Source organism: Nilaparvata lugens, chromosome 2 (genome assembly GCF_014356525.2).
Source record: "Nilaparvata lugens isolate BPH chromosome 2, ASM1435652v1, whole genome shotgun sequence".
NCBI classification, from domain to species: domain Eukaryota; kingdom Metazoa; phylum Arthropoda; class Insecta; order Hemiptera; family Delphacidae; genus Nilaparvata; species Nilaparvata lugens.
Genome location: NC_052505.1, coordinates 18550035 through 18577396, shown reverse-complemented (window position 1 = coordinate 18577396; position 27362 = coordinate 18550035). Strand labels below are relative to the sequence as shown.

At 34.5% G+C, this 27362-nt stretch overlaps 1 protein-coding gene across 2 annotated transcripts in view; it reads right to left on the bottom strand.

Moving 5' to 3' along the window:
* LOC111055248 (U4/U6.U5 tri-snRNP-associated protein 2) overlaps positions 1-27079 on the bottom strand; it is a 42121-nt gene extending 15042 nt beyond the window's left edge. The window contains exons 1-8 of one of the 2 annotated variants that reach the window (XM_039420718.1): positions 26865-27079; positions 25553-25708; positions 18907-19020; positions 13620-13795; positions 8109-8334; positions 3909-4201; positions 2081-2209; positions 1014-1075 (exon numbers count right to left, since the gene is read on the bottom strand). In XM_039420718.1, coding sequence (XP_039276652.1) covers positions 1014-1075; positions 2081-2209; positions 3909-4201; positions 8109-8334; positions 13620-13795; positions 18907-19020; positions 25553-25708; positions 26865-26967 — 1259 coding nt within the window. In that variant the 5' untranslated portion in view covers positions 26968-27079. Of the gene's footprint in view, positions 1-1013; positions 1076-2080; positions 2210-3908; positions 4202-8108; positions 8335-13619; positions 13796-17057; positions 17177-18906; positions 19021-25552; positions 25709-26864 lie in introns of those variants that run through there. The other variant, XM_039420717.1, reaches the window with a different exon arrangement.
* Between the last annotated feature and the right edge of the window lie 283 nt (positions 27080-27362).

Here is a 27362-nt window from a genome sequence, read left to right as displayed (position 1 = left end):
AATCTAAAAAGAGTTTTATAGTTCTCAACTATTGGTTGTGATCGTATCTGGTATAGTTTCCTCTTCCTCATACGAATTAATTGAGCCATTTTACTATGAGCAAAAGGTGATAAGCTGCTCTAGACTAGACTCACCTTTTTTGAAGCATTTGCTTCAAAAGTTGAGCAAATGCTCTAGTTTATTCATACAATTTTGAGTGTAAGCTTTTACTTTTGTGCAAATGCTCGAACTTATTTTTTTGATGAGCATGAGCAAAAGGTTTTGCTCAGGCTTATTAATAGAAAATAAAGCAAATGCTCCATATTTTAGAAGTATAAGCAAATGCTCAACTTTATTCATATGTCCCATTAAATTTTTGGCCGATGTAGCCGGGAGGCATTGCTGTGTCCGGCCTGCAAAAACTGAGCTTCAAATTGGACTTCAAAATCCACTCATCACCCAATCCACCATAAACACAATTAATTATTTAATAGGAGACTACGTTATGAAAAAGAGCAATATAGTTTAGCAATGACTATTAAATGGATGTGAATATTGTACATCTATGGTTTGAGAAGCCCTGTGATGTATGATAAATTGGCCTTCATGAATGCTTCCTTAGGATTACCTTTTAGAACACATTTTTAAAGGATTGGGAATGATTGGAAATAAGTAGAACGGCTTCAACAACTATCAAATATCATTAGAAGAATATTAGATTATGCATCTATTGTTTACTTAGTTTATGGAGTCTTCTGATTTATGACACAAGGTGCCGGTTGCACAACAGCCGGTTAAATTTTAACCGTGATTAATTCCACGAGAACCAATAAGAGAAGCCGTCTTTTCAAAAACACCTTATCTGATTAGTTCTAGTGAAATTAATCACGGTTAAAATTTAACCGGCTGTTGTGCAACCGGGCCAAGGTCTCACAAGCAGGCTGGCTGCTTCAGACAAATAAATAGAATATCTAGAATATAATGTAGTATTATAGTAGCGAATTACTTACTGTGAACAGTCAAATAATACTCACTTGACTGGGAAGTTGACAATAGTTGGATTCTTCTCTATGAAGAAAGTATTTTTCGTGAACCTCTGAAAATGAAAATTTTCAAAGTTATAACACTGAATTTGAAAACAAAAAATTTCATGAGGAATAGACTGGTATACAACATTTTTTACTGGAAATCAACTGTCACAAATATTGAAAATATTGTAAAAAACCAGAATAGCAGTATTTTGAAATTGCATTTTAACCTTCTTCAGTTGAGATAGTTCTCTTACAAATACATGTAATCTTTATCGATAATTTGGTAACTATAATTCCGTAGTATTTATTGTATTGTTCTAAGAAATGTTTTGAATATGTAATTTCAATCTAGAATCACAATCAAAGTATATATAATTGACTTGAACATCTTTTCAGCATACATTGCACGCGCTGAACTGATAGATCACTCCACTCTAAATCATTATTTACTCCAACTTTATTACATAATATAACTATAAATTTCTTGAATGGATGAAATGTAAAACAAGGAATACGTTCAATTCTTATGAAATGATCATTTTTATTACATAATATCACAATAAATTTCTTGAATGGATGAAATGTAAAACAAGGAATACGTTCAATTCCTATGAAATGAGCATTTTCCATTATGTTGTTATGTAATGTGGTAAATCATAGTTTGGTTGTAGAATAGAATATAATAGAATGCCTTTATTCAACTTAGCTTGCTCTCTAGGAAAAATAAAGGCAGTCATTCTATCCTATTCTAAATCCATACTGCATGTGATCTGTGAAATCTAAACTCTTTCTTACTATAAAAAATACAAGAAAAAGAATTGAAATCTGAGGATTAGTCTAATCAATGTCAAAATAATACAAAAATTGAGGATAATTAATTGAAACGATTAGCGTCCCATTAAAATTCGACTGTCATTATGAAGTGTAGTATGGTCCAGAATCACATCTATTAAAATTAACCGCGGTTGAGTGACGTTATCTAACAAAACACCACTAATCCGCGGTTAAATGTAATAATAGACGTGCAACTGAAAGTATAAAAAAGAATAATTACAATGATTCAGACTTACCTTGATGTAAAGTATTAGATATGGAGGTAATTTGGTGATTTCAAATCTTTTCAGGAAGTTCTCCTTGTAAGTCTTGTACTCTTTCTCATTTTCATTGTTGAACTTCGTTAGTAAAGTATACAAGTTGACCTGGAAATTAGAATAAAAAAATAGATGTAATGGTTAATTCTAGTATACATAAAACAAACTATTTATATTTCGGTGTTGAGAATTTGATGATTATGAAATTGTAATTGATTAAACACATTTTTCAGAGGTGTTGTAGAATTGTTCAAAGCTGGATCATATATAAACAGAATAGGTGGTCTCGTTCTGCTGGGAAAACACAGAATAGCTCTAGGTAACAAACTTAGGTAATTGTTTTAAATCTATAATTTGTTTGATTTTTGATAATAATAATATACAATTCGATTTCATTGCAAATTTCATAGGAACTTTTGTAGTTTGGCATAGAATTTTGTAGTTTGTTTCTAAGACTAAGGCAAAATAATAAGACAAATTGTTATTGTAATATCTTCATATATTATACGATTTCTTTTATCATATGCTTAATTTTATATCATAATTTATCTTTTATTTCACAAGGGTTATATTATTGTTATTATTTTTTTTGACGTGCTCACACAATGTAAAGTTGTTCTGGCAATAAAGAATCTTGAATCTTGAACAAAGACCTATTAATACAATATACCTATAACCTATTTTTATCTACCCTACCAGGTATCCTAACCTACAATTTTCAAGTTTTAAATTTTCACACTGAAGATGACACCGTAGGTGTTGAATCATGTATGTAATTTTACAATAAATTCGTGATATTATTAGACAATATTCTAGTGTATTCATAAGGAATTCGGACATTTGAAAGTGAACCTAACTATTCATGTTCTATGCTCCTTTATGCTATTCATCACTATCGCTATTCTTCTCGCCACTTAAGGGCCCTACACACTTACGGATTTTGCCTGTGGCGACTAGCGGATTTGGCCTGGCTCAGCTCGGCTCGGACACAAAACGTGAGTGTGTAGGCGATTTTCTTCCGAGCCGAGCCAGGCCAAACCCGTTCAGGGCTACTGGCACGGCTCGGCAGGGAATTGTAAAGGCTCTTCCGGCAGGGGCGCGTGTAGGTATCAAAAATCTAAATCGTCTAAAAATCGATATAGCAAAATTCTGATTTCAGGTTCGGATTCAGCGCCCTCAAATTAATAAAATGGTTCGTGGGAAATGCAAAAATAGTCAAAGATAAAAACTCTGTGATCACTTGAATGTTATTTCTATGAAGAAATTTATTTATTTTATAATTCTATTAGGTAATAATGGAAGAAGTTTTCTGATTTCATATTTGAATTCATCTTTTCAAAGTTTAAATTTGTTTTAAACTGGAAATTTAAAGATTTAAAATGTTCATGTTTAAACTTTCAAGTGTTTAAAAAACTTCTAAAAACCTTTGCCTGCCCCTTTGTGAGTAGAAGAGTTATCATCTTATCAACCTAGTATGATAATACTTTTTCACCTTTTACTATAATAGAAAGCTACATTCAAAACAGTCATAACTCGTTTGTTTTCGGGTATTTTCGAAAATGGGACTTAAGCTTAAAAGAATTTGGGGTCGCTGAATCCAAATCTGAAATCAAAATTCCTCTATCTCCATTATTGAACGATTCAGATTTCGCTGGAGAGGATAGACTTGAAAAGTACGGCAAGCGGGACTCGCGTTGCTCACAAGTAGTGTGTAATGAATTGCACCGAGCCGTTCAAGGACACAGGCCGCCACATACGAAATCCGTAAGTGTGTTGGGCCCTTTATCCACTATGCTATTTATCAAACCTGCGGTATGATATTCTCCATAATCTCGTCCTTGAAGAGAGGCGGGGGCGGCAGATCACAGGTGAGATAGAGGAAGGGCGAGGTGGTGGTCTGAGTGGATGATTTGTATTCGTCAGTGAGCTGCAGTGCTGCCCTCTGTCCGTCCTCCAGCTCCACGGGGGGGATTTTGCGGCTGTGAATGCGCATCGAGCCCAGGAATGTGCGGTAGATCACCGACGAGTCTGGTTTCTTGGTGCCGTTCAGGGCTAAATGGAGAGCGTTCAGGAACCACGAGAGGAAGTCTATCGGGTCACCTGTACAACAAAATACGAGGGTGAATCAAATTAAAAGTGTTATGAATGATTTATTTTGACAACTAAGTAAAACCATAGAGGAACAATAGCGTAAGTAGATATCCCAAGGGCGTTTATGTCGCAACTTTTACTGTTATCTCAAGCCGATTACTGTTGATTATTGTCGAATTTCTACTGTTTTGTTGGGGTGAGAGTGTATGAACGGCACAATATGAGAGACTACCAGTGTCACACAGCTTCACGGGAAAGAATTACATGAACTATCGGCTTGAGATAACAGTAAAAGTTGCGACATAAACGCCCTATACCATGGGATATCTACTTACGCTATTGTTTCTCTATGGTAAAACTTACATTTACCATTTTTCGACACAGTCTTCTTGACGTGTTATGCAGGTGTTCCACCGCTTTGGAAGCGCATGAATACCACGTTTGAAGAACTTTTGGTTGTGCCTGTAGCCACTTGTGCACCGCGGTTTTCATTTCTTCATCACTTTGGAAATGCTTGCCATCCATTGCCTTTTTAAGCTTTCCGGAAACATGAAAGTCACTATAGTGAGGTCCATGTTATAATGGCAGTGTACGATTGACAATACTGTTGCTGTCCTTTTCTATCATACAACAAAACAGATATCTCTCTCTAACATTGCAATGTTGTCAGTTTGCCAGAATATTTTATTTTCACTTTTGACAGTGACTGTACAAAAGTAAACAATTCATTATCAGTCACCATTTTTTTCTTCATTCTATCAAAATACTTGAATATACAAGTCGTATAAGTGATTTAAAATGTATTTTTGAAACAATGAAATAATTTTTAGATATTACCGTATGAGAAACACAAATTAAAATACCTGAAATGACATTTTAAAAGTTGATATCTAACCATCCTAGACTTCATCCATGCTTCAGTTAGTCTACACGTATAGGTTAGACCTACTCGTACCAATATAAATAATATTGAAAGGTTATTTCAGAAGTATTTCCATTGAAATTACTTATTTCAAATAGGATTTCTATTATTTTAAAAAGAAATTGGAATAGAATACCTACCAAATAGCATAATTTCTGTTGTTTTGAAATTCAGATTGTTGTATCACAGCTTTTTAAATTAGCCACCATTCCAGGCTTGAATAAAAATAAAAATCTGATCTCAGTTATGAAAGCTAATTTTCGAATCAAATTATGGAAAAAAAAATTCCTTGATAAATTTTAAATTAAATTGATTATTTTACCAAAACAATTATAATTATTATTAAATCAAATTTGATGGGATGAATTGAGTAACAGCTGTGTACACTCAGTGGCAAAATGGAGAGATTTGGCAACGTTTTTCTCCTATCTTTCTTCACTGCCATTATGGCACGTGGACCTCACTATAGGGGCGTGGTCTGGAGAATAAGGTGGGCGAATGAGGCATTCAAATTTAATATCCAGGATAGTTTGAGCCGAGAGACGGTCTGTATGTGGTCGGGCGTTGTCATGCTGTAACAACACACCTGAAGTTTACTCCTGATTGTTGGCTGCAAAGTTAATTTTTCAAGAGATTTGAATAAGGAGTACTGTTTACTGTCATTCCCCTGTCAATGTAATGCTTCAATTGCATTGTAAATAAATAAATAAATAAATAAATAAATAAATAAATAAATGCTCCAGAATTACTCCGTTCACATCGCAGAAGAGAGCCAGCAAGAGTTTTCCTGCTGATCGCTGAGTTGGGAATTTTTTGGTTTGGCGATGAGATATGGCGCCATTCCTTACTTGCTCTTTCTGTTTCTGGTTGATGGCAATGTTTGTTTCTCCAAAAAACATGAATCACCATACTGTATACTGTCATCCTGCGATGAATTTCCATTGATTGACATCTTCGCTGCTCAAGAGACGAGATCGCTGATCTAACACGGTGAATATTGATAATGGGGCAGCCATATTTGACGAGCGAAGTGAGGTCTAAGATTCAAGTCTACGGTTTGGCATTTATATTAATGTTTAAATGTTTATATGTTGCGCATTTACGGCGAAACGCGGTAATAGATTTTCATGAAATTTGACAGGTATGTTCCTTTTTAAATTGCGCGTCGACGTAATAACAAGGTATTTGGAAATTTGGCATTTCAAGGATAATATAAAATGAAATAGGAGCCTCCTTCATACGCCAATATTAGTGTAAAAATCAGACTATAAAATTATTCATCATAAATCAGCTGTCGAGTTGATTATAAATCGCATGCCATGACGCATCTCAATGTAACTTGGTAAAAAATCAGCAGCTGTGTGAACTATAAATTGCATGCCTCATTGAATGCATTTTTTATGCACTATTAAATAGGATGCAAAGAACTTATAACAGCTTGTCTGGGCGCCTAGATGTCTTCTGGTTTTCTAGCGCTAAATTCCGGAAAGCCTTATATGATAATTAAATTTTGTGTAAGCATGATCTGATCAAATAAATAGTTGGTGTATCAGTGTGGATGTGCATATGGTTTGGGACGTCGTTCAGTTAAAAATGTTATTCATTCTATTGATAAAATGCTTGTTCATTATTTGTTATTATATTCTTTAATTTTTATAAGTTTTGGAATTTTGAATTCTCCATTTGTTTCATTTTTACTTTCTTCATAAGTATTTGAAATCTTTGTATTTTTCATTTTTGAATTAGGTGGTATTTTTGTTGTTTGTATTATTTATTATTGCATAGGTTCGTATTATTTTTAAGATATAATCATTAATTTGTTTGGAAATATATGAAGAATAAAGTTATAATTTGTAAAAATGATTTTGCATTTATTATTTTTTTGTTGATCTACCAGAAATCATCATCAAATTTTTCAGAAAAACAGTCATATTTTCAATTATGAAAAAATATATTAAAACATTGTCAAAAAACTGGCAAGACACGTTGAGATATTCTTCAAATAATAGATCATGAGATTCATTATTCATAAATAGGAATATAACTTCCAAAAAGTGAAATAAACAAATAAGAAAAATATGGGTCAGAGGTGGTGGACTCGGCTGGAATGCTCCCTAACTCGTAATTCAAGTCTGTATGTATGTATGTATGTATGTGTGTGTGTGTGTTGTGTGTGTGTGTGTGTGTGTGTGTGTGGTGTGTGTGTGTGTGTGTGTGTGTGTGTGTGTGTGTGTGTGTGTGTGTGTTGTGTGTGTGTGTGTGTGTGTGTGTGTGTGTGTGTGTGTGTGTGTGTGTGTGTGTGTGTGTTCTTCCCTTACTTCTACCGGAATAATCTATGGATTTGGACTGAAAATTCTCTACTGTATTCACTTTTCACTTCTTCCTTTTGCATAACCCTTTTACGAACTTAAATTCGAAAGGAGTTCAAGTTTTATCTTTTCTTTTTTTCATTTTTATTTTTATTATATTTATATTTTTTCTTGTTAATTTTTTTCCAAGTTATTGTTTTCTTTTACTTTAGTTCATGGTTTCATGATGTTGTTTTAGTTGTAACTTAGAATTGTATGGAGGGTTAAGTGTAAGAGAGGGCCAGCTGCGCTTTAACTACCTTTTTTTTTTTAAAAAAAAGGTCTTATATTTCGTCGATTTTTCGGTTTTGTTAAGTTTTCATTTTTATTTTTATTATATTTATATTTTTTCTTGTTAATTTTTTTCTAAGTTATTGTTTTCTTTTACTTTAGTTCATGGTTTTATGATGTTGTTTTAGTTGTAACTTAGAATTGTATGGAGGGTTAAGTGTAAGAGAGGGCCGGCTGCGCTTTAACTAACTTTTTTTTAAAAAAAAGGTCTCATATTTCGTCGATTTTTCGGTTTTGTTAAGTTTTCAGTTCGTCTAGTTTGTCAGTAAATCAAGTTTTCAGTTTGTCAAGTTCTCATTTCATCAAGTTTTCAATACGTCAATTTTTCAGATCAGACAGATTGTCATGAACCAACCTTGTTCGGTGAACTGGAATTTCTTTTTGCTCCACAAGACGACAGCTTGCAGCATTTCGTGCGGCGACACATGCGCCTTGAAGTTTCGCGGATTGCACAGTTTGCGCATGAGCTCGCCGAATCGCTGAACCAGCAGAAAACTGCTGTCACCCGGCGGTCGCTTCACGCGTGCGTAGTTGATCTCGCGCAGGAAAAAGTCGCGCAGCGGAGTCACGTGCGACAGCGCCTTCAAATAAACAAGTTCACTTGATTAGAAGAGTCTTTAAATAGTATTTTTAGTAAAAATTTATCAAAATTGTACACGTGAAATTCTAACCTTTTCTTGGACTCTATCCAAAATAAATTTGGAAGAAAAAAAGCACAAGGACTACCTTATTATTTTATCTGCCAATGTTATTACATTAGTATTATTTGCATTAGTATTGGAGTACGGAGTGAATAGTAAAGTAAGAATGAAATAAAGAGTAATGTAAGTCACGCTAAGGTTATACCATCATCATTTATTATATTTATAGGCCATTTAGAATAGCATTGACTTATTGTCAAACATAAAATTCACATAATAATCACAGATAGCCTATACATTTTAATTTTCTAATTAATTGTGATTGATTTAATTTAATTTTGAAATAATTTTTCATTTTAAAATGATTTTTGTGTGTTTTGAATTGTAAATTTAGTTTTTAATAGAAGAATGTTAAGTGACGCATAACCTATAGTGAGGTCCACGTTATAATGGCAGTGGATAAAGATAGAAGAATAGCGATGCCGATTCTCTGCATTAATTAATTATATTTCTACATTGTCAAAAACATAATTGGCATCGTTCACGACCTAGAAAAGGATAGTACCACCGGCTTTGTCGAATGATAGACAAGGATAGCAAAACCAATTTTGATCAAATACTGTCATTATAACGTGGACCTTACTATAGCTACATTTGCACTGTTGTATAAATTAGAATTGGAACCGTTTTGGGCTTATAAGCCTGTGGTACTTTTCTATAAGTTGTGTAATTCTGAATGATTAAATTAATAAATAAATAAACACAGAATTCATAATGTAGATAAGAAAAACATCAATTAAGGATTATTTAGCCGCCCTATTAAAGCATCCACCAACCCCCCCCCCTCCAGCTACTCCTCCATCTTCATCTCTTACCATACATAACCTTGACATTAGAGTAAATTCCTACACTCTGATGATGACCGACAACAGGCCGAAACGATCGTCACTTCCAATAGTAAGTGCATTTTCACTCAAAAAGTGTTTTTAAAATCCAAGTTCAATTATTCAGCCTTTAAAAAGGCTGTTATAACTATAAAGGCATCTCTCCAACAACCAATCCCCATCCTAGTACTGAATAACTCTAGTGACTGAGAATCCCTGTATTTTCTGGTAGAGCGTTGAAGATTTTTTCCCCAATATATTTGGGATTTAGCTCATAGAAATTCGTCCTATGCTGTTCAGTACGAATTTCAATTCTGTGTCTTGTATTATTACGCTGATGGATGTCAGTTCCTTTCACCTATTCATTCCTCAATTTATTTGTTTATTTATTCATCATTTACAATCAACTTAAGGACAAAGAAACAGACTACAGTCCAAAACTTCTTTTCATCCCAATTTCATAAAATAAATTGTCCAAATAAAGGTTATGTGCCACTTTTCAATTCTTCACTAACTTACCAGTAGTTCTATGAACAGTAGACCTCACGCAGTATTCTCATCCACAAGTACCTGATTGAAACTATAGACCTTATGGAAATGCAGCAATATACTGGCTTCTCCACACATATGTGTAATACTTGTCAGCTGATTTATGATGAATAATTCTATAGTCTGATTTTACTCTAATATTGGCGTATTAAGGAGGCTCCTTTTTCCTTTTATATTATCCTTGAAATGCAAAATTTCCAAAAACCTTGTATATACGTCGACGCGCAATTAAAAAAGGAACATACCTGTCAAATTTCATGAAAATCTATTACCGCGTTTCGCCGTAAATGCGCAACATATAAACATTAAGAGAAATGCCAAACCGTCGACTTGAATCTGAGACCTCACTTCGCTCGGTCAATAAGAATATTCAGCCACATGATATACATGAAGACTTGGGACTGTGAGTATTCTATGTCTCATGTATAATGACCAACAAGAGAAGCGTGAAGGCTTTTTAAAGAAACCCCTAGAGAAAAGATAGCGTTAGAAGATATCCCATGGTATAGGTAGTTTATGTTCCAAATTTCAAGCCGATCTTTGTTAATTCAAACAGATTACTGTCTATTATTACTGTTTTGGCCGGATGAGAGTGTAAGAACGGCACAGTATGAGACACTACCAGCGTCACATAGCTTCACAAAAAAGAGAACTACGTGGACGTCGAAATTTGGAACATAAGTGCTCTACCATATGTCTAATACCCATATATGTCTAATGTCCATACCAATGTCTGATGGATCTGCGAGTGCTAATGTAACGAGATAACCGAGGATATGTGTCGCCGAGTCACCAATAACATAGGCGTTCGTGTTGAAGCAGTTATCAGACAAGAAGGTGGCCACTTTGAACATGTAATTTATTATTTATTCATTTATAAAATAAGTACATTATAAAAATGATAGAGAGAGGAAAAATAAGGTAACCTTGTGCTATTCATCTCCCAAATTTAGATAACACATAGTCCGAAATAAGTTAAGTCTTGTAGTTTTTCAATTCACAAAATTTTCAGTCCTCATTTATTTTCACAAAGTAGATTTTCAATGGCCAGAAACTAATCTGTAGTAGACAAGTTACATCTCAATTTTCTGTATTGCTTTCACAATCAAGTTTCTATGATAAAACTAAATGTTGGATAATATCGTGCGCCACTCTATATATTAATTATTGTTGAATCTTGTTAATAATAGTTGAATCTCTTTAAAATATTATAATGTTTTTGGTGACATGTAGTGATATTGATCCATAATGAAGCACTAGAATATTGTCTAATAATATCACGAATTTAATTTAAATTCGTGATAGTATTAGAAGATATTCTACTGTTTCATTATCTCAAATCCTATTATATTAAGCGAGCAGTTTCTGTATTTTAATATCTGGTTATTTATATTTATATCTGGTTATTTATATTTATATCTGGTTATTCATGTTCAACGGATCTCGAAAACGGCTCTAACGGTTTTCACGAAATTTGGAACATAGTAGGTTTATGATATAAAAATTCAATTGCACTAGGTCTCATCCTTGGGAAAACTCGCTGAACGACATCAGAAGGATAATTTATCCTTGGCTGAAACAGCTGAAACTTTCATCGTCTGTGGATAGTAAAAAAGTGAGTGAGCGAGTGAGTATGTGAAAAATCAAAATATCTCATCCCCGAAATTCATAAGATGACATATAGCCAGCTATGAAATATAAACACGATATCATTTTAGAGAATTGTGTTCTGTTTAGCAATAAATAAAAATATCGAGCGAAGCTCGGTGCCCTGATATTATTTATTTATTTATTAGATAGAGCGAACAATACAATAGTCGGAGAAGAAAAAACAGGCTATTGCCCAAAACTTCTTCAATTTCCTGATTTTGTCACAAATCGTCCAAATATTATGTAGGTTATGTTACTTCAATTTCAACAACAAATCTTCAATCTGAAACTATGAATCAGAATAAAACAAAGAATTTCAAATTTAGATAGATTGATAATAAAACTTCCGTTAAAACAAAAACCAAACTTCAAATATTCACAAAATATATAATAAAATCACTTAAATTTTGAGCTCGAAAATATCACTTTCACCATAGCTACAACAGCTGATGATACTCTATTATACTCTATTCGACAAGATAATATAATTATCTTTTAATGTCTAAGTAATGAATTTCCATGATTGAGATTTAAATAGTAGTTCATCATATTTATATGTAGTCTACAAACAATTTGGCACCGTTGTGGCGTTGGAAAAGGATCGAAACATCGAACTGTCTGCTTTGACTAATGGGAGACAAGGATAGCAAACCAACATTAATTAGGCGATGATTTGACTTGAACCGCAATGCTATAGCTAACTCAATGATTCAGTAATATAATAATTTCAAATATCCAATTGAAGCTATATGAGTATTTATAGCTACAGGAGGGTACCGAGTCCGATTCCCAGTGCGAGAACAGTTTTTGACACTTTCATTCTTCAAATCTCTTTCTGCTATTTAGTTCTTCAGTCAATATTTGCAGTAGCAGTAGTCCTTAGTGAGAGTAAAAAAAAGCAGGTTTGACAGTCAATGGAAGTAGGACTGTCTACATGAGGATGACTAGAGACCAAAAAAAGGATACCTGAAGAGCTTGCACTGGAAGGACATCGTTTCAATGTTTCAAGTGTCTTCGATCCAGGATCACTAACAAAAATGAAAAGCAAATGGAAATTAAAGAGAGATTGAAAGCTGAGCTGGAAATAGGGCATACTTCAGCCTACAGAAAATTCTTAGATCAAGGCTGTTAAGCTAGAGCAGTAACAAAAATGAAAAGCAAATGGAAATTAAAGAGAGATTGAAAGCTGAGCTGGAAATAGGGCATACTTCAGCCTACAGAAAATTTTTAGATCAAGGCTGTTACGCTGGAGCAGTAAAATTAACATAGGACAGTGCTGTGACCAGTGGTAATGTATGCTTGTAAAACATGGGTGTTGACAAGTTGTGATAAGATGCTGTTGAATCGATGGGAGAGGAAGATCCAAAAAAAAAAAAAATTATGGGCCAGTGCTAGAGGCTGATAGGAAAAAATTATGAGCTCTATAATCTGTATGGGCAACCGAGCATTGTTACTGAAATTATAAGAGCTAGAATTCGTTGGTTGGGCCATGAGGAACGTATGCCGGAAACCCGTACAGCACGTATGTCTCTGTATCAGCAACCAGGGGGACGAAGAAAGCGAGGCCGACCACGCAAGAGATGGTTGGACGACATGGAGGCAGACCTTCAATCCTTGGGCGGAAGAAGGTGGAGACAGCGAGCACAGGACAGAAATTCATGGAAAAGGCTTGTGGAGGAGGCCAAGGCTCTTCATGGGCCCTAATAGTATTAGAAGACCTTAGTTCTATTTATATAGCTTCCATTGGATATTTGAAATTATATTTATTTATTTATTTATTCGTTGATATAATTACAAATCATATTCGAATATGATCGGGATAGAACAACAGGCATAGCCCAAAACTATTCTGTTCCCAAATTTTGATAAATAATAAAATGTCCGAAAAAAAAGGTTATGTTCTTACTGAGGAAATTTAAAGTTCAAAGTTCTGTACAAGAATATATATTAGCTAGAAATTTTGAATTTAGAATGATTACAATACCAAATTATAGTCCATAATTATTATTATTATTAATTACAAATAATAGTTCTATTATAAGTATTATACAGTAATAATATTGCAGCAGTTGTTCAACAGCAATTTCTAATAAATCTTCCATCATAATTCAGTTTTGCTATTACAGATATTTTTGGACCTACCTGCAGAACCACATTACAGTAGTCATTGGCTTTGATATTGTTGAGGCCCACAATGCCAGGCAGATACAACGTCCCATCAATTGCTCGCGACAACTTGTTACTGGAATCAAGCTGTTTGATATGCTCTGAAGTGAATGTTGGATTCAGAACGTACTTAATGTCATCTAGGGACGAATCTGGAAAGCAAATAAGAACCAAATTAAATTTTGACTTCAGATACTGTTTTTACTATTATATTTACACTGTTATACACTATTATATTTATACTGTTTTTACTATTTATATCTAGTGATTTATAGTATGTTTTATTTGGCTTTCACTCTTGGTGTTTCATTACCAAATTATTATTTCTTCTCCTTTTCCCGAGACTATGTCCCATTTCTCTTGGAGTCAGCCCTCCTAATCCTTTTCCGCCATTCTGAGCGTTGTTGAACTAATTCAGGCTCTGAATCCACCGTCCTCATATCATTGGAGATGGTAGCCATCCAGGTTGCCGGTGGTCTACCAAATTACCATTATTATAATTATCAAATTAAATGTTTGATTTAGAACACCTGATGCAATCTACACCTTTTCCAACTGTATTTGAGAAAGTATCAATTGTAATTGAGAATAGTCATTTGTATTTGAGAAAACGTCAGATGTAAATGAGAATAGTCAATTGTATTTGAGAAGTCATCACTTGTAATTGAGAATAGTGAATTTTATTTGAGAAAGTATCATTTCCATTTGAGAACATACGATTTGAAATTTACAAGTTGTCAGTTGTAATTGGGAAATGGTTTAAAAACCTATACTTATATCAGTTCCAGTACTTATATTTTTCATAACTGTACTCATATAAAATAATATAATATATTTAATATTCAAATAAAACGTTTAGTTGTTGAAAAAAAATTCTTCAAGCCCCAAAATCCATTGAAGAATTTCCGAATCGTTTGATCAAGAGATTCAATTGATTTATGATAAAGTTCAATTGCGCCGTGAACATAGAGAATTTGATCTTCATCAAATGCAATACCGGTATTTCACAAAATGTTTGGAGACAAAAGTCGCGTTGCCAATACATACATAGAAATAATACTCATTAATCATACTTTGCCACATGAAATACTTTCACCATTGAAAATATTAATTTATCCTCATGCAAAGGCTATGGTAGTAATACGGTATTGGAATACTGTGTATGTAGTACAGTATACTTTCTTGCTCAAATCAAACCTGTACTGTAGGCTACAGAAGAGCCACGACATGTCAATTGGAAAATTTTCTCATTTTCAATTGATATCTTCTCATTTACATTTGACGATTTCTCAAATACAATTCACTACTCTCAATTACATGTGATGACTTCCCAGATACAATTGACTATTCTCATCTACATCTGACATTCTCTCAATTACAAGTGATTATTCTCAAATAGAATTGATAATTTCTCAAATTAACTTGATACTTTCCCAAATAAAATTGGAAAAGGTGTAGTAAAGAATCTGAAAAGATGAAAAATCAGATTTAAGAATCAATAAATTCAAGCCATTTCAAGTAACAGCTTCTGTAATATCTAACGAGTAACTCAGATAAGTGACTTGCTCCTGGTACTCGAATAGTAAGGGTGGCCAACTTGGACCAGCTCCAATATTACTATTGATCTGACTACTGAGACACAACCTTCAATACTGCTGAAACAACCAATCAACTATTTCCCAGGTGAAAAAAACGGATAAAGAGCATAGTTTCATTTTTGTTACATCCACATGTATTTAGGTGCGTACACATATACGCGCCGCGAACATGAGCAATTCACTTTTAATCAGCTGATTATATCTGTATTTTTACAGAAACGGTAAGATACAGATATAAAAAGCTTGGCATCAGCATGAGCATTTTTAATCCTCCTTTTAATCAGCTGATTATATCTGTATTTTTACAGAAACGGTAAGATACAGATATAAAAAGCTTGGCATCAGCTGATTAAAAGTGAATTGCTCTTGTTCGCGGCGCGTAAATCTGTACGCACCTCTAGACTTGTACACACTGTATATAAGTCTAATAAATGTGGATGTGACAAAAATAAAACTAAAATAATAGGTTTAAAATAATTTTTCAATTATGGCAAAATTCCACAATATCAATTCTTATTCAACAAATAACGAATAGTTTGGGTCAGTTTGCATATTTATTTGGCTCCAAACAAAATTCACAATAGACACTGAGGTTGAATAGACTTAAAACGTTGTCTAAAATCCACTTTAATTAAATAAAAATTAATATTTTACAGGAGCATGCTTTCGTGTGTGCTCACACATCAGCTCCTGTAAAATATTAATTTCTATTTAATTAAAGTGGATTTTTGACAACGTTCTAAGTCTATTCAATTATGGAAAAGTTCCACAACATCAACATTCACGCTACAAACTTAATTAAAGACACTGAGATGTTGAATTGTTTAATATTAAAGTTTATTTTGTCAGTTCCTCATCTTATTATAACTTACTTGTTATACTAGTGGGTATCCCGTGCTCTGCAAGGGTATAATGAAAACTTGACATACTGAAAACTTGACGTAATGAAATCTTGAATAATTGAAAATAGGCCTATAATCATCCTCCGTAAATTAAGAATCTATATGGAAAATGTCAAGTTGATCAGTCCAGTAGTTCAGACTTAATAATGCGTCATTCCTGAATTTCCTATTCGTTTCGTGTATAAACTAATTCTTTCATCTATTATACTAGTAGTTCTGTGAACAGTAAACCTCGCGCTCAGTTAGTTACATTGAACTGTTATTACGCTTTCTCAAAAATTTATCAATTTAAAATGTCTAGAAAAAATCCTAAATAAATATAAAGTTTTCTGTCCTATCGTACCGTGACGTGTCGTCCCGGAATGTGATTGTGAGCGCTGTTATCAGGTCTGGCTGCAATCTGTCTACAACGTTGATGGAAAGATACATTTTCAAGATGTTCGATGTTTTTGAACGGGTAGTATTATAAAAAATAGTCAACTGTCTACTAACGTTGAAAAGATACATTTTCAAGATGTTCGATGTTTTTGAACGGGTAGTATTATAGTCCACTAGACAGCTGATTTATGATGAATAATTCTATAGTTTGATTTTTTCACTCCAATATTGGCGTATGAAGGAGGCTCCTTTTTCCTTTTATATTATCCTTGAAATGCAAAATTTCCAAAAACCTTGTATATACGTCGACGCGCAATTAACATACCTGTCAAATTTCATGAAAATCTATTACCGCGTTGCGCCGTAAATGCGCAACATAAAAACATTTAAACATTAAGAGAAATGCCAAACCGTCGACTTGAATCTTAGACCTCGCTTCGCTCGGTCAATTATAGATTACATATATGATGATGTGTAACTGACAAAATATTATCCATTTCACCTTAAAATTCAGTGTATTTGCGTTCTTTACTCACCAACAATTTCGTAATTATCAGGTAAGCAATAGAATTTCAGTGTTAGAAGATTCAGGAAGACATGATGGCTTTCGGCCACGCTGTGAGTATAGGCATGAGTATTCATTCCTCTACCTGTAACAATAATGCATAAATAATAAATTATAGATAATAAATAGAGATAAGCTAAATAAATAATAGAGAATATATAGAGATAAATAGTAGAGAAATAGACGTGAAAATCCTTTATAAATAATACACACATTGGACGAGAATCCTCTTTATTAGGTGAGATATGACGTGAATGTCCTTTCAAACATTCCAGCTTTATGTGTCAGTGAGAGAGTGCCTCATCCTGCAGATGTTTTCAAGATGCCTTTGTCAAGGTGGCTAACTGACAGAAGATCAACCCAGGAATATATAGATGAGAATTTATTGAATAAAATCGTGGAATTAATCCATTAGCTCATCCAACCATAATTTGATTTCAAGTCGATTCATTTGTTAACCAAACAAATCTTTTTTAAATGATTTTTTTGTGGTACCTACAACCAATATACCAATCCAGAAGCAAGAAATCCATTTTTGGATAACAAAAATATGCTAAGAATAAGTTATTGAAGTGAAATAGGCATTTTCAAGAAACAGATCAACCTCAAATCTTGAATTTATTAAAACATAATTTACGATTAATAAAATTTTCCAAGTTTAAAAAACAAAATAATAATTTTTTATGCATATTAATTTTATCCTTTTAACTCATGAACGCCGGTTCTAATAAAGGTTTTCTCCCTACTCTAAGATCAGGTTAAGTTGACACTTTTACTATAATAATAATAATAATAATAATAATAATAATAATAATAATATAATAATAATAATAATAATAATAATAATAATAATAGCTTTATTTACATTCCTGGAAGAACAATAGCCTCTCTTATGAGGTATATATGTGGTTGGCAACAAATACAATTTCACATTAATTTAAATTATAAAATTTTTCACTTTTCAATTCAGAGTCTGTCAATAATTGTTGTCCATCTTCCCCTGTCTCTAGCTTCGGTCAGCCACAAATCTCCCTCCACCGGAGTGCTGGTCGTCCCGTTCCTCTGGTCCTGTCCCGTGGTATCCATTCCGTGCATGTCTTCGCCCATCTGTCAGCTTCCATCCTTGCCACGTGACCGGCCCATCTCCACTTGATTAGATGAGCTTCTCGTTGCACATACTTCACATTGATCAATTTAAAATGTCTAGAAAAAATCCTAAATAAATATAAAGTTTTCTGTCCTATCGTACCGTGACGTGTCGTCCCGGAATGTGATTGTGAGCGCTGTTATCAGGTCTGGCTGCAATCTGTCTACAACGTTGATGGAAAGATACATTTTCAAGATGTTCGATGTTTTTGAACGGGTAGTATTATAAAAAATAGTCAACTGTCTACTAACGTTGAAAAGATACATTTTCAAGATGTTCGATGTTTTTGAACGGGTAGTATTATAGTCCACTAGACAGCTGATTTATGATGAATAATTCTATAGTTTGATTTTTTCACTCCAATATTGGCGTATGAAGGAGGCTCCTTTTTCCTTTTATATTATCCTTGAAATGCAAAATTTCCAAAAACCTTGTATATACGTCGACGCGCAATTAACATACCTGTCAAATTTCATGAAAATCTATTACCGCGTTGCGCCGTAAATGCGCAACATAAAAACATTTAAACATTAAGAGAAATGCCAAACCGTCGACTTGAATCTTAGACCTCGCTTCGCTCGGTCAATTATAGATTACATATATGATGATGTGTAACTGACAAAATATTATCCATTTCACCTTAAAATTCAGTGTATTTGCGTTCTTTACTCACCAACAATTTCGTAATTATCAGGTAAGCAATAGAATTTCAGTGTTAGAAGATTCAGGAAGACATGATGGCTTTCGGCCACGCTGTGAGTATAGGCATGAGTATTCATTCCTCTACCTGTAACAATAATGCATAAATAATAAATTATAGATAATAAATAGAGATAAGCTAAATAAATAATAGAGAATATATAGAGATAAATAGTAGAGAAATAGACGTGAAAATCCTTTATAAATAATACACACATTGGACGAGAATCCTCTTTATTAGGTGAGATATGACGTGAATGTCCTTTCAAACATTCCAGCTTTATGTGTCAGTGAGAGAGTGCCTCATCCTGCAGATGTTTTCAAGATGCCTTTGTCAAGGTGGCTAACTGACAGAAGATCAACCCAGGAATATATAGATGAGAATTTATTGAATAAAATCGTGGAATTAATCCATTAGCTCATCCAACCATAATTTGATTTCAAGTCGATTCATTTGTTAACCAAACAAATCTTTTTTAAATGATTTTTTTGTGGTACCTACAACCAATATACCAATCCAGAAGCAAGAAATCCATTTTTGGATAACAAAAATATGCTAAGAATAATAATAATAATAATAATAATAGCTTTATTTACATTCCTGGAAGAACAATAGCCTCTCTTATGAGGTATATATGTGGTTGGCAACAAATACAATTTCACATTAATTTAAATTATAAAATTTTTCACTTTTCAATTCAGAGTCTGTCAATAATTGTTGTCCATCTTCCCCTGTCTCTAGCTTCGGTCAGCCACAAATCTCCCTCCACCGGAGTGCTGGTCGTCCCGTTCCTCTGGTCCTGTCCCGTGGTATCCATTCCGTGCATGTCTTCGCCCATCTGTCAGCTTCCATCCTTGCCACGTGACCGGCCCATCTCCACTTGATTAGATGAGCTTCTCGTTGCACATACTTCACATTGATCATTTTCAAAATTTCCGTGTTTGTAACTCTCTGTTGCAGTCGAAGCCCGAGTATACTTCTTGACATTTTTGTCTGAGTTGTCTCTAATCTTCTGTCAAGTTCAGCTGTCAGTGTCCAAGTTTGAGCCCCATACAACAGTGATGTATAGACACATTTTCTGAGGGCTTTCGCTTTTAATTCATTCGAGAAGTCATCATCATCATCATCCATCATGGACTAGGCTTGTAAAGCCTGTTCCGGTGTCCACCGCTTCCTCGGTCTTCCAACGTCCCTTTTCCCATCCAACTGTAACTTCCAAGCTTGTAGTGGAAGACGAGTTGCTGGCATAAGGCGCAGGTGATTTGTCCATTTTAATCTGTATTTTTTAATGATTGCTGTTAGTGGTTGCACATTGCACTCACTTCGAATTGTTTCATTACTTATGTGGTCTAGTCTCGAGTATCCTTGAATGCTGCGCAGAAACCTCATCTCTGATGCCTGAATTCGTGAGTCATCATTCTTGGTCTTTGTCCATACCTCACTACCGTATGTCATTAAAGGGATGGCCATTGTCCTATAGAACTTAATCTTAGTCTCTTTTCTGGCCTTACCCTTTAATGTTCGGTGAATGACTCCACAAATTGAGTTAAACTTTCCTATTTTCTGAGGTATATAACATTCTCTGTCATAGGATACAACACAGCCGAGATATTTAAAGTTGCTCACCTGTTCCATTATTATATTATTCACAACTATTTTGGAACGTAAGGGCCACTTGCCCCGAAATGCCATTACTTTCGATTTCTGAGCTGATATAATCTTCGAGAAGTCTCCTTTGAATATTTTCCTTAGGATTCAATACTTCTCCCATCCCTTGTTTATTCTTAGCTTTATCTCCTTTCCTGTTCGATTCTCAAGATAGAAGTTGACCCAGGTACTTATATTCATCCACATAGCCTATCGACCCAGCAGTGACCTCAATCCTCTTCTTGCTAGAGTTGGTACTTTTACTATAGCCACCTCTAATATTAGAGGTGCTAATATTAGTACACAGCAAATTAGGCATGGATTTTTCAGCAAAAATATAATTGAACCATTTACTTAGAGATATAGAATTTCTCCATGATGAAATAAAATCACAATATGTTGTCTATTCAACTGGGAAAGTTTCATTTTTTTCAAAACTCAGGGTATCGATTGAGTGATCCGTGGTTAAGTGGATCATACATTGCTTGTGTAGTAGCCTAAAGATCCCGGATATAAACCCGTTCATCACCAAACGTTTTTGACCAGGTCATCCCCGTGTTATCAGATAGGAACGTTAAATTGTCGGTCCTGGCTGAAGTATGGCAGTCGTGATGCCCATTGACGCCTTGAATTATATATTCAGACGAGGTGGGTCCTTCCCGCAAGGGACTCCCCACTAACAAAGCAATACAAATTTACTTTTTCTAGGGTATCGATGCTTAATCTATATTAAGTTATATGATTTATATACCCATTCATCATGCGATCAGATACATGTCTCTGCTAGCAATTAATGCAAAAAATGCCGGTAAAATGAGTACAACTGGGATTTCAGTTATGTTATATGTAATTTATTTTTATTATTTCTAGAATAGAGTATATTCTGAATTTCTGTAGGATGTACCCAATTATTATGTGAATTTGTAATTGTATAAATCTTGTATATATGGCAAATAAATTGAATTGAATTAATGCATCCATACATGTTAAAGTTTGATCTAAAACTAACATTTGGCATACCTTATGATAAGTGTAACCTCTACTTAAACTGAAGATAATGCCATGACTCTTGCCAAATTCTTGGGTTTTGTGATGGACCCCGCTCTATCGTGGGTTCGACATATTGGCATGCTGTGCAATCGACTGGCCAGGGTGACGTTTTTGATGCGGAAACTGAAGCAATATGTGCCTGCCAACTACTAATTACAGCCTACCATGGGCTGTTACATAGTAATATAAGCTACGGAATAGTACTATGGGGCCATGCGGGTAGCTGTGGAAGGATTCTCCTTCTACAGAATAAAGTTCTGTGTGTCATCACGTCATCGCATTACCTGGGCACTGCCGGCCAATTTTCAAACATTCCAGCTTTATGTGTCAGTGAGAGAGTGCCTCATCCTGCAGATGTTTTCAAGATGCCTTTGTCAAGGTGGCTAACTGACAGAAGATCAACCCAGGAATATATAGATGAGAATTTATTGAATAAAATCGTGGAATTAATCCATTAGCTCATCCAACCATAATTTGATTTCAAGTCGATTCATTTGTTAACCAAACAAATCTTTTTTTAAATGATTTATTTTTGTGGTACCTACAACCAATATACCAATCCAGAAGCAAGAAATCCATTTTTGGATAACAAAAATATGCTAAGAATAAGTTATTGAAGTGAAATAGGTATTTTCAAGTAAACAGATCAACCTCAAATCTCGAATTTATTAAAACATAGTTTACGATTAATAACATTTTTCAAGTTTAAAAAACAAAATAATAATTTGTTATGCATATTTATCCTTTTAACTCATGAACGCCTGTTTTAATAAAGGTTTTCTCCCTACTCTAAGATCAGGTTAAGTTGACACTTTTACTATAATAATAATAATAATAATAATATAATAATAATAATAATAATAATAATAATAATATAATAATAATAATAATAATAATAATAGCTTTATTTACATTCCTGGAAGAACAATAGCCTCTCTTATGAGGTATATATGTGGTTGGCAACAAATACAATTTCACATTAATTTAAATTATAAAATTTTTCACTTTTCAATTCAGAGTCTGTCAATAATTGTTGTCCATCTTCCCCTGTCTCTAGCTTCGGTCAGCCACAAATCTCCCTCCACCGGAGTGCTGGTCGTCCCGTTCCTCTGGTCCTGTCCCGTGGTATCCATTCCGTGCATGTCTTCGCCCATCTGTCAGCTTCCATCCTTGCCACGTGACCGGCCCATCTCCACTTGATTAGATGAGCTTCTCGTTGCACATACTTCACATTGATCATTTTCAAAATTTCCGTGTTTGTAACTCTCTGTTGCAGTCGAAGCCCGAGTATACTTCTTGACATTTTTGTCTGAGTTGTCTCTAATCTTCTGTCAAGTTCAGCTGTCAGTGTCCAAGTTTGAGCCCCATACAACAGTGATGTATAGACACATTTTCTGAGGGCTTTCGCTTTTAATTCATTCGAGAAGTCATCATCATCATCATCCATCATGGACTAGGCTTGTAAAGCCTGTTCCGGTGTCCACCGCTTCCTCGGTCTTCCAACGTCCCTTTTCCCATCCAACTGTAACTTCCAAGCTTGTAGTGGAAGACGAGTTGCTGGCATAAGGCGCAGGTGATTTGTCCATTTTAATCTGTATTTTTTAATGATTGCTGTTAGTGGTTGCACATTGCACTCACTTCGAATTGTTTCATTACTTATGTGGTCTAGTCTCGAGTATCCTTGAATGCTGCGCAGAAACCTCATCTCTGATGCCTGAATTCGTGAGTCATCATTCTTGGTCTTTGTCCATACCTCACTACCGTATGTCATTAAAGGGATGGCCATTGTCCTATAGAACTTAATCTTAGTCTCTTTTCTGGCCTTACCCTTTAATGTTCGGTGAATGACTCCACAAATTGAGTTAAACTTTCCTATTTTCTGAGGTATATAACATTCTCTGTCATAGGATACAACACAGCCGAGATATTTAAAGTTGCTCACCTGTTCCATTATTATATTATTCACAACTATTTTGGAACGTAAGGGCCACTTGCCCCGAAATGCCATTACTTTCGATTTCTGAGCTGATATAATCTTCGAGAAGTCTCCTTTGAATATTTTCCTTAGGATTCAATACTTCTCCCATCCCTTGTTTATTCTTAGCTTTATCTCCTTTCCTGTTCGATTCTCAAGATAGAAGTTGACCCAGGTACTTATATTCATCCACATAGCCTATCGACCCAGCAGTGACCTCAATCCTCTTCTTGCTAGAGTTGGTACTTTTACTATAGCCACCTCTAATATTAGAGGTGCTAATATTAGTACACAGCAAATTAGGCATGGATTTTTCAGCAAAAATATAATTGAACCATTTACTTAGAGATATAGAATTTCTCCATGATGAAATAAAATCACAATATGTTGTCTATTCAACTGGGAAAGTTTCATTTTTTTCAAAACTCAGGGTATCGATTGAGTGATCCGTGGTTAAGTGGATCATACATTGCTTGTGTAGTAGCCTAAAGATCCCGGATATAAACCCGTTCATCACCAAACGTTTTTGACCAGGTCATCCCCGTGTTATCAGATAGGAACGTTAAATTGTCGGTCCTGGCTGAAGTATGGCAGTCGTGATGCCCATTGACGCCTTGAATTATATATTCAGACGAGGTGGGTCCTTCCCGCAAGGGACTCCCCACTAACAAAGCAATACAAATTTACTTTTTCTAGGGTATCGATGCTTAATCTATATTAAGTTATATGATTTATATACCCATTCATCATGCGATCAGATACATGTCTCTGCTAGCAATTAATGCAAAAAATGCCGGTAAAATGAGTACAACTGGGATTTCAGTTATGTTATATGTAATTTATTTTTATTATTTCTAGAATAGAGTATATTCTGAATTTCTGTAGGATGTACCCAATTATTATGTGAATTTGTAATTGTATAAATCTTGTATATATGGCAAATAAATTGAATTGAATTAATGCATCCATACATGTTAAAGTTTGATCTAAAACTAACATTTGGCATACCTTATGATAAGTGTAACCTCTACTTAAACTGAAGATAATGCCATGACTCTTGCCAAATTCTTGGGTTTTGTGATGGACCCCGCTCTATCGTGGGTTCGACATATTGGCATGCTGTGCAATCGACTGGCCAGGGTGACGTTTTTGATGCGGAAACTGAAGCAATATGTGCCTGCCAACTACTAATTACAGCCTACCATGGGCTGTTACATAGTAATATAAGCTACGGAATAGTACTATGGGGCCATGCGGGTAGCTGTGGAAGGATTCTCCTTCTACAGAATAAAGTTCTGTGTGTCATCACGTCATCGCATTACCTGGGGCACTGCCGGCCAATTTTCAAACGTCTGAAAATACTGACAGTGTACAGTCAGTACTTATAGCTCCCTACGGCTCCTAAGGAGTGAGGTTCATGCCTACCAGGAGAGGGGCTAGCTGCACCACCACAATACCAGGAGACGGGGCAACATTAATCTTCCCTACTCCAGACTATCGAAAGCACATGAATGCTACCCTTTACGGACGCTAAAATTTTTAACAGACTGCCGATTTGTGTTCGTAAGCTGGAGTGTGGGAAGTTTAGTAGGCTGGTAAGTGAGAAACTCATCAGCTACCCTCTGTACTCACTGAGAAATGATGAAACCAGTAGACTTGTGGAACAGTTTGAGATTGTTTCATGATTTAGTATTGCAGTCCATCTGCAGAGCCACATAAAACGACCTATCAGCAGCCATCTTTAGTTAATTGTGTATTAATTGTTTTATACTTTGACGAAGTCTGTCTGACGACTGCCGGTCATGGACTGATATGACCATTAAAGCCCTGGGTCAAAATGAAACATTTCCAGTAGGAAAGACATTTGTTGTTTTAATCTCAACAAATTAATAAAATTGTTCTACAAGACTTGATTTAGTTTAAAAAATAGAAATATTGTCAACTTACCTTGGAAATATTTTCCGCACACTAGACAAGCGTAGACATTAATTCTTGATAATGACACTGAGCAGAGCTTTTCAAAATCAAAGTCCAAAACATGACGATTTATTGTGTCCAAATAGGGACACAGGCGGTGAGTTTTCGCTTTTGCAATACTCGGCACTGAAAAGTAGAAGATGAAAATTAGTAACCTATAGAAGTTTCAAATGGAGAAAAATATCAACTTATTATCACAACAAAATCTGAGATTATACTGTAAAGCCCCATCTCGTATATACGGGCGAAATAAACGCAAAGAAATTGTACACATCCACTGGGACAAGATAGTAGGCTTATTTATTTATTTATTAGAACAGTCACAAATACGATATTTGGAAAGAGAAACAGGCAATTGCCCAAAACTTCTTCAATTCCTTGATTTTGGCACATAAATAGTCCAGAGTGAGGTTAAGTTTAAAATTTCTGTTTTCACCAAAGATTAACACTCAGAGAATACATATTCGAGATAATGACTGATGAATTTTGAATTTCGAAGGGTTGATAAGAACCGGAAATAACACTTAATAGCTTATGGGCTATCCTAAAGAATTCTGTAGGACTGGAGAAAAATATAGTCTATTGAAATAGATTCGACATCTTACTCAGTGATTTTACTACTCTTATATGAGTTCTTGGGTAGTTGGAATGAATTATGTTAATACCTATATTAACAACTTGTGAATGCATTTAAATTAACACAATGATAGGTTTGTACAACAATAAGACATGTTTGGGTACACCATAGTTATCAACTGAGATTTCAACAAATTTCTTAAAACCATGCAATTTATTCCCTACACAAAACTATTTGTGGACATTATGTTGACAACTCTAGTGTAAACTAAACTGAACCAAGACTTATAAAATAAAATAACAGATCTCTCATTGAAATTACAAGTAGGTAGCCTACCGGTAGCCTATTTTGTAAACATAATTCAATATACCAAGTTGTTGAGTTGCAACAACTCAAGTTATATACTTGAATAATTAAGTGCATAGTTGGTTTATAACTACAGTTTGTTTGAAATATGAAACAGATAAAATTACAGTACTTGATTGCCAAGGCCCAAGGCGGTTTAGAGGATTGAGGTTATGTTAAGCCATACACTATTTACTAATAATAACATCAATAAACTGACAAAATTAATACATTGTTTTACAAATTACATGACAAACACTGTTTTATTACAAAAGATTGAATAGCGAAACACATATGAAAAGAAAACGTCAGTAATAAACTGAAACGAATTGAAACGACATAACCTATTATTTGGCTCACCAAATGTTTGACTATCATCATCTTCGCTCTCTGTGACTGGATCTATATCGTATAAGTCTTCGGCTTTACGTTTTACACCTATTTTTACTTTAACTCTTTCCATTTTAATTCAACTACCGTACTACAAGTCAATTATAGTGTTAAACTAGAAACGTAGACTAAATTAGAGATCACAACAGCAAAACAGGCAAAACACCAACAAAAACAAAATGCTCATTTAGTAGTTTGAATTATGACCACCGTTCACCGTAGCAGCACATTACGGCTCGGTTTGAACAACCATTTTATTACGCGCCTAATTTAAAATGTTCAGATAAGTTACAAGAAATTTTGCGCTTTATAGATTTTCAGGTAATGAATGTTCAAAGAAGGGTAGAGGGGAGAATTTGGAAGACAATTTTTAATCTCACAGTTCTATTCAGGGTAGTAAGGAGGTAAATATATCAAAAGTTGCCACACCCAACTCCTGTACGGTACTAAATGGGTGGAGGTGCTTCA